Raw genomic sequence first — 13751 nt, 5'->3', positions numbered from 1 at the left:
CTGGCTTCTGTCTCTGAGGAATCTTAAGGAGAGAGGATTATACAATCCTCTTCCATTGCTACTTGAAATTCATTTAGAAAGTCCCCGAAATAGGGAAATGGAAATATGAAGTCAAATTATTTTTTGTCAGGTTCACACTATGGCTTCAATTGATTCCCTGTGTTTCCTCTTAGAAAAATGCTCACAAGTTGAGGGAAAGGCCAAAGAGGCCTTAAAGAGAGTGAAAATCCCCTTTTATTTCTCCTTATCCACCAGAAACTAGAGAAATGATCCAAGTTGAGTTTTCACCTTGTTTTTCAGCAAGGAGGCACAGTAATCAGTCAGCATTTATTAAGTACTAACTAATCTATATCTTTGGGGCTGCTAGGTGGCACAGTGGATAGAGTACCTGGCCTGGAGTCAGGAAGACTCATCTGTCTGAGCTCAAATCCAGCCTCAGACACTTACTAGCTGTGTGATCCTGGGCAAGTCACATAACACTGTTTGCCTCAGTTTCTTCATCTGTAAAATGAGCTGGAGAAGGAAATAGCAAACTACTCTTGTATCTTTGTCAAGAAAACCCCAATGAAGTCAACGAAGAGTTGGACATGACTGAAAAAGGACTGAACAAAAACAACTATATTCCAGGCATTGTGCTAAAAGCACAAAGAAAAAAAGTAAAAAAAGAGCCTGTCCACAGGAAGCTGACAGTCATGTGGGGGAGATGACTAGAATACAAATAAGTCTATGTAAGATACACACAAAGCAGATGCAAGATAATCTCAGAGGGGAAGGCAGTAGCAGCTGAAGGGACCAAGAAAGGCTACCCACAGGCAGGGGATGGAAGTTGCATCTTAGAAGGAGCCAGGGATTCTGAAAGGTGGCAGTTACAAGGGACCACATTCCAGTAATGAGGGCAACATGTGCAAAGTCAAGGATAGAGAAGGGAGATGGGTGTTGTGTGTAAGAAACAGCAAGAAGGCTGATTTGGCTGGATCCTAGACCAGGTTATGGTGAGTAATGTATAATAAAGCTAGAAAGGTCTACCAGGTTGTAAAGGGACTTCACCTGCCCAAACATAGGAGACTATATTTGATTTTTTTAAAGGAGGTACCAGGGAATTTATTGAACTTTATTGAACAACACAGTAACATGGGCAGACCTGTGCTTCAGGGATATCACTTGGCAGCTGTGTGAAGGGGGGATTGGAGATAGGAGAGGCTTGAGGGGGGAGTCCATTTAAGAGACTACTTCAATGGTCTAGGTCAGGGCTGTCCAAAATATGGCCCACGAGCCATATGCGGCCCGCAGTGCAATTTTACGCGGGCGGCCTGTGGGTTTTAATTTTAACGAACAAAAAAATAAAATAATTTGCATAGAATGCATATTAGATTTTTTAATTCCATCAGTAATAATCTCATTGATGTTAATTTTCTTTGGTGTTTTTAAGCAGTATTATGGACAGAATGTATCACACGGAATTTTCAATTGCTCTGTGGGATGTGTTCCGTCTGTACGACACAGATTAGTCAATATGCACCTACCTTTATACTGTTGTGTTGTCACTTTGTTGTTTTCTGTTTGCTTTTGCGCTTCATGCCTTCGCCTGTCATATCGATGACGCGCGTTCCCCCACTTTCTATTAGTATATTCTAGATGCGGCCCTCAAATACTTATTGTATTTTAATGTGGCCCTAAGATAATCTAAGGTTGGATAGCCCTGGTCTAGGTGAGAAGTGATGAGGGACTGAACTAGGGTTGTGGCATGTGAATGGAGGGGAGCAAATATATAAGAAAGGTTGTAAAAGATGAAAGTACAAAATCTGGTAACTGGTTGGCAAGAGTGAAAAGTCAAAGATGACACCTAGGTTGTGAACCTGAAGTATGGGTGCCCTCAACAGGAACAGAGAAGGGAGGAGTACGTAACCAGGGAGCAGGGATGATAGTCTGGTATAGTATAGAGGGATGGAGGGTTTGGAGATTACTAGGAGGATAAGAGTTGGTTTAAGAGGAATAAAGCATAGGAAAAGACGAGAAGAAAAAAGAATATTAGAGTTCTTGAATATGGAAGGTTGAATACTTGTGAGTGATGGAGAAATCAAGGGTATGATCATCCCTGTGTGAAGCTGAGGTGGAATTGGGAGAGTAGGTCATGGGAGTCTGTAGACTGAGGAACTGGAAGTTAGGGAATTTGAAAGGACATCAACATGCATGTTGAAGTGCCCTAGAATAAGGGTAGGACTTAGGATGGAGGGGAAGAAGGCTGTGGGCCAGGCACTGAACTCACTGACAAAAGAGGGGAAGTCTCCTGGGGAGGGAGCTCAGTCGATAATGGCTAAAAAGAATCTGAATTGAGTGATATACATGGATTCATGCACCTCAAAAAGGTTGCTGAGTGATTGGCAGTAGAGGAGGAGTCTAGAAGTAGCAATGGGGAGCAAGGAGTACTTTGACTGCCCCCGCCTGGATCAGTAAGTGTGTTTGTGTGTACACGTATGTAGTGACGAGTGAAAGTACAGTCAGTACATTGGAAAAAAGTGTGGCCATGGATGCAGCATCATGGGGGGAGCCATGTCTCCATGATTGCTGGAAAATGGAGGATGCAAAGGAAGAAATGGTGTGAGGTGAGAGAAAGTTTTAAGTATGGGACAGATATTCCAGAGGGTACAGTGGAAGGAGCAGGAAGATCTGGGTTAGGGCTTAGGTGGTTGGGAATGAGGGAACAGCTTGGAGATGGAGAAGTTGTTCTTTAGCAATCTGGGATTCAGTGTCACAGAGATTAGATTAAGAGGGTATGAGACATGCTAACCATTGAGGAATAAGTCCTAACAGAGTATAGATCAGTGCGGTCTGCTGATGGAGGCAGGTAATTAGACAGTTCAAAGTCATCCTTCCAGGTTTTGATGCCATTTTCAACTGTCCACCTTGTTGTTCCTTCTAGACAGATCTAGAAGCCTGTCTTTTGGCAGGCATGAACAAGAAGTGAATGGAGGGATATGGAATGAGTTTGTGGGATAGACTTGGGGAAGGGGCCATGACTGATGAACAGATTTGAATGCTTTTGACCCCAAGTACCTAGTTGTGAAGCTGATAGTATTCAACTTCAGGTGTCCTTGACATAAGCTTCTGCAAAGATCACAAGCTTTTCTTGCCAGTCCTTGAGCTGTCTGGCCCTCTTTGGGGTTTAATGGGGTGCTTGTGCACAATACATAAATATGCACACAGCTAACCCAAGAAAAACCAATGACATAAGCAGAGTTGGTCTTCAGCCTTATTCTCAGCCTTTTTAGCATCCATATCACCCAAGGCCATCTTTAAACCATGGCTCAGTGCCCAGTGCTGCCAGGTTCTCACCCACATGAAACTTACTTCTCCCCTGTCTCTCGTAGTCCAACCTTGTATGTCAGTTAATCATTTCACACCAGGTAGGAGAGAGTAACTTCATGTCAGGCTTGTTGATATTGACCTTTTAGTGACAAATATGTCCTTAAAAAAGGTCTTACAGGCACTTATAAGGTAACAAGAAATGCTGATTAGAGTGGGCAATATGGCTTTCACAAGAGCTACATTTCCATAAGCTGGGGCCCTGGCCCCAAACTAGTGAGATGAAATCAAACAGATATAAATATAAAGTTCTGCTCTTGGGCTTAAATAATCAACTGTAGGAACAAAAATTCAAAAGTGGTCTAATAATAGTTCATGTGAAAAAAACCAAGGGGTTTTAAATGACTTGATGCCTTACTTAGAAATGGGATGCAAGTGACAAAGAATTAGATGTGATCTTAAGCTGCATTAACAGAAACATCATACAGAACTGGGAAACTCTAACTAGAGTTGGTTTGCATTTAACATTTTAAAAAAGATGTTGACAAACCTTACCAGATTCAGAAAAAGTTGGCAAAGATGGTAAAGGGCATAGGAGGATGGGACGAAGGCACTACTAGGTACACTTAGCTTGGAGAAAGAAAAGACTTAGGAGGGACGTGATAGCTGCTTTTCAATACTTAAAGGGCTGTCATGTAGAATCACGGTTATGTTTATTCAGTTTAACTTCATTTGTACTAGGTTCAGTGAGTAGAGGTTACAGAAAAACATATTTGGGCTCAAGAATGAACTTCCTAACAATTTGAGCTGCCCCAAAATGGAATATGCTGCCTTACAAAGCAATGATTCTTCTGTCACCAGAGGGGCTGCATGGCTACTCTTCAGGGATGCTATAGATGAGACGCCTATATTGGGAGGACCAAATGACCTCTATGGTCCTTTTTAATTCTAAGCCCAGGAATCCCCAGCCATGATCCAATAGGAAAAAGTAGTCCACTGGCCTTCCTATGGAAACTTCTTGGTGGAATGTGCATGAGAACCACCATCCTGGAGCCTCAGTTGGTTTGACAGCTAACCTGTGGCAACTCAGCCCAGCTCCTTCTATCAGCCCAAAAGACTAGAAGCAATTTCAGGTCATCTCACAGCCCCATTAGAGCAGAAAAATGGAGAGAGTGATTAGGCCCAGGCTTAATTTACAATTTACCAACTAATTATGCAAAGTGCTACTTATTCAGGATGAAATGCTTTTCCTTCCCATCCCTTGATTCTAAGGCAGACTCTCTAAGGACCTTTTCAGGGCTGGGAGCTTTTTACAATTTTTCCTTCCCATTTTCCTTTTGAGGCAAAAGGGGTCCCAAGAATCACCTTCAAGATGCCTCTCCAACAGGCCCTCATCGTTGCCCTGGTTGCACAAGGCTCTTTGGGGCCCCTCCTTGTCTCATTTCTTCTAGGAAGTTTTACTGTCCCCGTTACAAATCTGATCTTATTGAAGGTATAGGACACCAGCCAGTGCGCACGGGGAGACCAAATCCTTGCCTAGTGGCATAATGGGCTCCTGCTGAGGCTGCGCTGGAGACTCTGTTATAAACTTAGAACAAAGACCCGACAAGCCTGGGAACCCCCACAGCCTGCTGCTTCCTGCCAGGAGGAGAATGCAATGATTCTTTAAAAACTCAGTGCTCAGGCCCTTAGCAATTAATGCACCCTTCACTCCTATGGCCTATTTAAGCTCTTCCGATTGTCAAAACCTGGTTCTAAGGGTTGAGATAAGTTTCCTTTTCACATTGCCAAATTTAAAAAGTCTGAACAGCAAACAAGCTCAGAGTTATGAATGCTTATACCTGTATGTGTGACATTAGGCCGATCCTAGTTTACGCTAAAATTTAACACTGTCCCGATAGTCTCACCTTATTTACCTCATCCCCTTGGAACTGATGTAAGATGTTCTTGGGACTAGAGAATTTTTCATCTGTTTGGTAGTGTGCTGGAAAAGAATTCACTTCTTCTTATCTTCTTTCTCATAGTTGTCAAGAAATTACTCACAACCCAGACCGGAAGAAAGTGAAAGTAGGTTTGGGGGTCAGCACTGCTTTGCTTATTGAATGTTTCTCTGTTTCTATGTTGGGCTGATGCCATGGAAGGAAGTCATGAACACCACCCAGAGGCAAAAATAACCAAACAAAGCTTGGGAAATTAGATCTAAAGAAAATAATCAGGAAGGCAAGTCCAAGTGAATTTTACTTGATGCTAAAAACAAGAGAAGGAGCCCATCAAGGGAAGAGGCTACTGGGGCACAGAAGATGACTTGCAGCCTATCCCTTGGCATCTTTTTTCCTGCCCTCTGTATTCACTGTGTGCTGGGCCTTCTTGATTATTTACTGCCTGGAGAGGCCTCTGGGTTGTGGGGGTGGGTTTCAGATCCTGGAATGAAGGTTGGTTACCCATTAGTTAAGTTGCCTTCATCACATGCTTGATGTTGTGTCGACTCTCTCACAAGCCGAGTTTCTCTTTTGCCACGTGTCGGTCAAGTCACTCTTCTTGCCTCCAAGAAAGTGGCACTAATTTGTGCCCTCAAGAAGTGACCAGCATGCTGGTTGGACCTCTCTCCTACACCCATTTCTTGCTAGTTCTCTATGAACAAGGAAGATCCAGCAAGGGAAGCTAGACTAAAGCAGAAGGAAAATATTTCACTAGGAAATAAGGAGGAACTTCTTGACTGCCAGGGAAACAAATATTAGAATAGGTTGAGCTGAGGGTCCCAAGATCTCCAAGGAGAAATTACCATCTGTCCCTAAAGTCAGGGAGCTGGACTCGGTTTATCAGTGTGAGCATCCTCCAGCTCATTCCTCAGCCTAAAGAAGATGGATGCGTTTGTAACAGTAACTAAAGTCCCTGCCTGTGATTCAGGAACCCCCTGCCCAGTTTTCAGAGAACATAGGGCAGGATACCTCCCTTCATTCACACGCTTTATTAAGAAAGGCAGTGTCACTAGTACTCTAGGGCAAAATTGGCAAAATTATTTCTCTGGGACATCAGTTACATGCCTCTGATGTAACCAAAGTGTCCTTCCTCCCCAGTTCCCTAGCTAACCAAGGAGGAAAAGGTTAGGGGAGAAACATTCCTGTGGACAGGCCCTCCCTGAACCCCCAGCATTGTTCCCCTCAGCAGAAACAGAAGACTTGCTTTTTCTTTGCCTCTTGGCAGAAATGAAGCCATGCAGGGAAGTGAACACACAAGATAGGTATTTCACATACATCTCTCCACACGCACGCACATAATTCTTAGTCATTTCTTTTTAAACCCTCTCCACATCCATACAGTTACTCCGCTCAGACGAGCTCACTCACCACTTTGGCACTTGGAATCAAACAGGACAAGCAGCTTGGCTGGGCTCTTGGAGAGGAACCAGCTTGGAGCTTGCACGCTGGTCTTTGAGGTTGTCTAGGATAATCATTTAGAGCCACCTGCAGCTGCCTCTGCACCAGGGTGGCTGGATGTGCTGATCAAACTACCACACTCAGACTCTGACCCCTCCCACCAGAGTTTCGTTCCCCTCTTTGTCAAGTCTTAATGAACCCCCAGCTGCAATTTATTTTTTATTTTTTGTCCAAGGCCCATTGGTTGGGTTCAGCTAGATGGGGCTGTAATGACCCCTAGTGTCTACCGTGGGTCATCACAGATGGTTGTACTTTGGAATACTGGGGAGAGGATGAATGCCAAACCTCTTCCTGCCCCATCTTCTTTCTTTAACCATGGAAATCAGACACTCTTATTTCCCAGAGGTTATCGTGACCCAAGCACTGAAAATCAGGGGGTTAGACCAAAATGCCCCACGGCCAGAGTGCCCACTGGAAACAGTTTATCTAAGGCACGGCTGTCCCCTGAAAGATAGAATATGACAATGTAAGAGGTTTGGGCTGTCCTCAGAATTTCCATCCTTGAAGATGGAAAGGAGGGGACGTAGTCCAGCTGGGTCTTCATCCACACTCTTTAATGTTGCTCCATTGCTTCCTCGGAGGCTCCATCTGCTTGTGTCGTTTGCGCCTCCTCTCAGAGAACCGAGTCAATTTGGCGGCACCAAACAACATTAGCCAAAATTTGAAGCTAAAGCCTGTTTTTCTTCTCTATAAATGCCATGAAACTGTAAACATCGGTAGGAGTGGGGAAGGGAGATCCCTACGCCCTTCCCAACCGCTCCCCCAACAGCATGCCACCCTTCACCACACTCCAGTTACTACGAAGGCAACATAAGTGACATAAACACTTGTGAACTCAGCAAAGAAAAGGGAGGGTTCTGGTGCCACGACAGGGGACGTGTGCTGCCTCTCTGGATAGATGCAGCTCATCTCTGGCTTCTTGCCCAGAGCCAAATGATCAGGACAGCCTGTAGCTGAACCATATGCTTTCAGTTCTCTCCAGCTATATGTGCCAGGAATGACTGACCTGCTTGCTAGCTTTGCGTTAAGGTCAGTAGACTTGAGTTCAATTAACACAATAATCCTAGCCCAATTCAGACAGGGATATGAACAAAACAGGTGGGATCCAAGGCTCCCTAGCCTCTGTTGCACTCTTGGGCTGCCTGATGAGGCCTTCTTATTGGGCAGTGCCAGTGAGACAGTGCCCTTACTCCTTCTAGTTGATGGTATTAGACTAAAGAGCCTCACCTCCACCCACGGTCAAGTGGTTTCACTGCAAACACAACTGTAGAATTGTTACTCGTGGGGAGGGGGCAGTGTGTGTGCCCATGACTCAGCTACTAAGCCATTCTTGTCACTGACCAATGCCTTCCAACTGGGTACAAGATGATTTTCAGTGACCGCCAAGCCCTGGGTGCTATGGAGAGGAAACAATTATTCTACTGCAAATCTGCAATCCCCTCCGGCGGATCTGGGGTGGCTGAGAGCCAGGACAGGACCTCCTCAGCCAGCATGTTATAGTCATGTTGACTCAAAAGCAGCAAATCCTGTAGGGCAAATGGCTCCAGGCACTTGAGTCTGGGAGCCAGAGACAGTGAAACAACTCCAGAGGACTTAGAGCTTTGGGTTTCCCAGTTGTGTTCGATTCCCTTTCCAAGATTCCACGGTCTACCCTAAGTAAGCTAACTTGAGGATGACCAATAGGTCAATTCTTTTCAACAACTAGAAATGGTTTCTAGCCAGGCTAGAAGCATCTACTGAAACCATATGAGAGTGGGACTAGGATAAGACCCCCAAATTTCCCACAGAATAAAATAAACTTAAAACAGTCTGTCCCAGGACCCCCATTACTCCCTACTTCCACTCCACCTCCCATCACCCCATTTGTCCTTATCACTGTTGCCTCTTGGTCACTGTATGGTTTCCACGGGCTAAGGAAGCTATTGGCTAGAATCTGAATGTCTGCAAAGAGTCCCCTTGACCTTTTCATCCTCGAAGTCTATTATGTCTCAAGATTTTAGAAACAAAAAACCTGCCTCCAAGGCCAAGTGTCAAGAGATAACCAGGTGAATGTGACCTCAGGGAAAAGAATAGGGTCTCTAACTTCAGCTGAAAGTTCTCAGAAGAAGGAGCTCCACTGGTAGGAATGACTAGTCCTGATTTTCCACAATCCTCAACTCCTTTATGGAATAACAAAGCGGCTTCTGGGGAGGGATGGGCTGGAGGATAATGAGTGTTTACATGGACATCCTCTTTGTCATCTGACCGAGTCCTTCCAGTGCCAGCGCCTTGCTAGATGCCAGTTGACTGACTGACTACAGACCATATAGTCTACATGGTAGATGTGGCCAGAACTGTCTAAGAGGATCTTCTTTGCTTTCTAGATTCGGATTCAGGAGATGGTAATGAAAACAGTGTATTCCAAAGCAACAGCCGGTTCATCTAATGAGGAGGGTGCCGTGGAGCTCAATGTCAGTGGGGGTCCCCTCTACCCAGCTACCTTCTCTGTGCTCCCCACGTGTGCCTTCTTTCCTCCTTTTTACTGAAACAGAAACCAATGAGTATGCAGTTCACATTTGTACTTTACACCCGTCTCTTTCTGGGGTCTGGCTTGAGTATTTTAAAACAGCAACACCAACTGACACTGGCTTTGGAATACCATGATGCAGAGCAGCTAGTGGTGAGCTACCTACTGATTATGTCCTCCTCCTGCCCAGTCAGTCCCTCCAGCAACTCCCTATACACAATGGTGATGGCCCAGACAAGTGCTGGCTTCTCTGCTGCCACCTTTAAGCTTGGAAGCTGCTACCCAGGGTCACCTGGTTCCTTGCCTTAGGAGGTGGGCTCTTTTAGAGGACACTTAGCTACCCTGGTGGGCACAGTGGGAAATTGGGATCCTCTCCTGGGCACTGCCCATCCAGAGAGGAGCCTGTTCAGGTCTCCACTCCACACTGAATGGAAACCTAGCAGTGGCACAAGCATTCAGTAAACTGAGTTTATTCACCCACTTTATTTAGTTCTTCTTTCAGTCTCCATAGACATACGCTCAGGGCCCAGGCCCCGGAGGGTGGCACAAGTCACCCTCCTGCCTCCTCCTCCTCCTCCTCTGCATCCCACCTCCCAAGAGACAAGTGTCTGTAAGGTCAGTGGCCTGGAACAGTCTGGATCTTGGGATAGCTGCCACAGCTGGCTGCCATTCCCCAAGTTTCTTAGAGGCCCCATTAGGATTCTGTTCACTCTAGAATTTTTTATCCTTGTCCCCTAAACCTTCCAGATCCTTCCCTCAATACCTACGGTATGAAAGATCCTGATAGTGGAGAGCTTCTTGAGATCCCTAGGTTTGAACCACATTTCAAGAAGCTCCCTGACAAAAGAGAGTTCAAGGAACCAAAACAGACCCTGAGGAGAGACTAGGGTCTTTGACTCTGGTCTGCTGGAGATGTGTGGGCACTGGCCTAGTAACCCAAGGTATGGTGCCCTCTTTTCTAGGGAAAGGACATAGGCAGGGAAGCTTTATCCATGCTCCACCCTGACCCCATTACACAGGTACACCACGAAGTGCCTTCATAATCTCTGGTAGCCCTGCCTCTGGGATTGGCCTCCTGTGAGATCTGCTGGTCCTATCACCATAGTTCTATCAGCATGCATTTATTAAAGGGCTACCTGCCCAGGCCACTGTGCTAAGCTCTGGGTGGAGAGGAAGGAGGGGGCTAGAATCAAAACGGAAAGTCTCTGCCCCCAGAAACTTTACATTCCATCAGAGGAGACAACAGGTAACCTATATAACTCAATGCAAGACACATAAAGCAGATACAAGAGAGGAGTGGACAGTGTGAAATGCTGCAGAGTGGTCAGGATGGACAAGGATTGGGAAAAGGCATTAGGAGGAAGCACCATGAGTCCCCATTTCCCAGAATCATAATTTTATGAGTATGGGCCTGAAGACATGGCCTAGGATAAGGAAAAGCCAGAGAAAGTAAAATGGGGAAGAAACAAGAGAGTGTGTGTGCTGTGGGGAGGGAGAGTGTGGAATGATGGGGAAGAAATGGGAGAGAGAAGGGAAGGAGGAGAAAAGATTAAATGGAGATAAATAATATGGGAGCGGGGTGAACGAAAAGAGATTCTCCTTCACATATGGCCAAGACCCAGACTTAGGGGGTGCCTTCCTCCAAGTTCCCTCATCCCCACGCTGGCCATTTGGACTTTCAGCCCCGACTACCACCTGCTACTGTAGCAATCCCTTTATTCCCCCTTCCCACTGCTGCTTAGAGCACAAGCTTTTATTTTTAAAAAGTGCTCAGACTAAATTGTGGGGCCAAAATGAACCCATGAAAATTTATTTAGGAAGATTCTAGTTAAAATTACTCCACAATCAACCTCATTTGTTCTGTCATCTGAATGGCAGAACAAGGCCTGCCATACAGTTAATTACAAAGAAGATAAAACCAAAAAAAAAATGAACTTCCTTCAGCCAGACAGCCTATTTTCCCTGAGAACACATAAAAACAAAGTGACATCTTTTGAATATTGATAGGACCTGTTAGCCTCCTAGAATAGGCATGACAGAGGTTGAAGACTTCATTAGGTTGTAAAAGGAATTCTGAAAATCTCAAGTTGACTGTTTTGTACACAACATGAGACCTTTGAAATGCCAGGGGAAAATAAGCTTTTATTTTGAAAATAAATTTAGTATCACAGGATCAATATCCAGAGCTGGAAAGGACTTCAGAGGTTATCTACTGAACTTCATTTTACAGATGAAGAAACAGGTTTAGGGAGGATGTGACTCACCTAAGGTCGCACAACTAGTGGGCATCAGAAGTGGGATTTGAACCCAGGTCCTCTGCCTCTGGCTAGAGATGAAAGACTTAGAGCCCAAGCAGTAGAAGGGAATACAAAACAAAACAAAAAAACCTTTGGGTATTTAAAATGGGATTCTGTAAATTTCATCAAAATTTGAAAAGACTATGCAAAGGGAACCTGACAGCCAAGTCGTTCAGCATCATGTTCCAGGATTTAGGCCATTTAGTTGGAACTACCTCCCATAGGGTCCTATCAAAGCCTTTCGTGGGAATTTTGATTTTTTTTCCTACAGAATAATGGAGAAAGATGCCTTCTCAGGCATTTTACCTGGGCACCCAGAAACACCATCTTTGCAACTATCCTGGTCTCAGCGGGGAAAAACCACACAGTAGAATGACTTCAAATATGTATCACTGCCATGAATTATACATCATAGTGTCACAAATGTCCCCTACACAGTTTCCCATTATTTGATGGTTAAAAAGAAAAGAAAAAAACAGCATTGTTCATTAAAGGGCAGTCAGACAGAGTGAGTCTTTTAATTCACATTGCCAGAATTTGGGGGCAGTTAAGCTTTCAGGAGAAAGAGGCAGGGGGCCCTTGTCTTTGGTAGCTGCTCCCCAGGAGTGACAGCATCAGGTGACAGGGGAGTGGGAGAAAGTCCCCAATTGTGAAAGCTAAGGGAATTGACTAGACTTTTCTGAATTTTTAAAAATTTCCAATGTCCACCTCAAAACAGTAAATGTTTGACACTTCCCATCTTCCTTCCCTCTTTCCTTTCCCTTCCTTTTTCCCTCCTTCCTTCCTACCTTTCTCTTTTCAGGGAAAGCAAGTCCTTGTCCAAAGTTGTGCTGCTTCTGGTAGGAGCTAATGCAAAGATACATACCTTTTCTTCTGGGAAGTCAAGGCACAAAGGTGAAAACTAAGACCATGCAGACAAATAAAGGACATGTGGTCACTTTAGGTTTGAGCCAGTCTCTTCCCCTCAGGCCTCCTTTCTTCTTTCCTTCCTTTCCTTTCCTTCCTCTTGAGGACCTCACTCAAGGTATGGTAGCTCCTGCCATGGCAGCATACAGGGAGGGAGGGAGGAGCCCCAGAAAGCAGGGACCTTATCCTCCTTGGCTCAGCTAACACCTCCAACCTCAGAAACAATATGGCAGCTATGTCTTATGGTGAAGGCTTAAGAGTTCAGAGTGGCAGCTCATAAGCAGTCACTATCGTGAGGAAGGAGAACCTTCATCTTCTGCCCAACTACCCGTGGGCAGGTTTTACCTTTTACCTCTCAACTGATAAGTTAAAACTTATGGCAAGATCTTTTCAACTGTTCATATCCCCACAATGGTGTACTAAGTAGAAAATGACGAACGAGGACTTACATATCTATATATCTATATCTATATATACATATATGTGTGTGTGTGTGTGTGTGTATATATATATATATATGTCTATATATCTATCTATACATCTATCTATATATAGGAAGGCCCAGCAGAGTTCTGTATGTGATTCCCCCAGCTGCCTTTATGGCACAGATGAGAGCAGGAAGGAATCTTCAAGGTATTCTAGCCCAACCTCCTTGTAGATGAGCAGGACCAGAAATGGGCATCCCCATGGGAAAGAGGCAAGAATAATTTTGAATTCTCAAGAGTTCTAGAAAGCAGGAGAGAGAAGCAAATAACTCTCAAAAGTTCATGTGAGCTCCAGAAAGCCTGATGATGATCATAGCTAGCATTTACACATTAAGGTTTATAAGGCACTTTAGAAACATTATCTCATATAGCGTGAAGATCAGCCAGTTGGCCCGGTTTAAGAAACTGATTCAAGGGACTGGTTCCACAGGAAACCCTTATCACGACAGAAACAAGGAAGTTCACTTTTCAAGTCTCTTGAAGGTCTTTTATTTTTTTTAAGAAACAAATGTCTTTTTTAAAAAATTAAAAACCACAAAAAAGTGACCGTGTCCTTGAGTCCATGCTCACATTGTCCTGTGCCCGTTGTAACCAGGCCCAGCTTGAGCCTTCCTGGGATTCTTGTCACTTGCAATTGATACTTTGAAAGATAGTTGGATAGAATCTCCTGAGCTGAGCTGAGCTGGCTCCAGCTTCTCTCCTGAAAGTTCTGGAACCATTTCTGTCCGCTCCACTGGACAGCATATGTCAGGCACCATGCATGGGTCCAGGGCTCTCATCCTGGAACCTTCAACCTCACAGAAACCCAGCTCTCCCC

The 13751-nt window shown here is 44.8% G+C and overlaps 1 protein-coding gene across 1 annotated transcript in view; it reads left to right on the top strand.

The window, feature by feature from the left end:
* The window catches only part of MARCHF10 (membrane associated ring-CH-type finger 10), a 218170-nt gene extending 208615 nt beyond the window's left edge, over positions 1–9555 (top strand). Inside the window, 2 exon segments of the mRNA XM_036755641.1 lie at positions 9104–9173; positions 9176–9555. Of these exon segments, the coding sequence (XP_036611536.1) occupies positions 9104–9173; positions 9176–9555 (450 nt within the window).
* Positions 9556–13751: the final 4196 nt, after the last annotated feature.

The sequence above is a fragment of the Trichosurus vulpecula genome, chromosome 4 (assembly GCF_011100635.1).
Source record: "Trichosurus vulpecula isolate mTriVul1 chromosome 4, mTriVul1.pri, whole genome shotgun sequence".
Classification (NCBI taxonomy): Eukaryota; Metazoa; Chordata; class Mammalia; order Diprotodontia; family Phalangeridae; genus Trichosurus; species Trichosurus vulpecula.
This window is presented reverse-complemented; position numbering and strand designations above follow the sequence as displayed.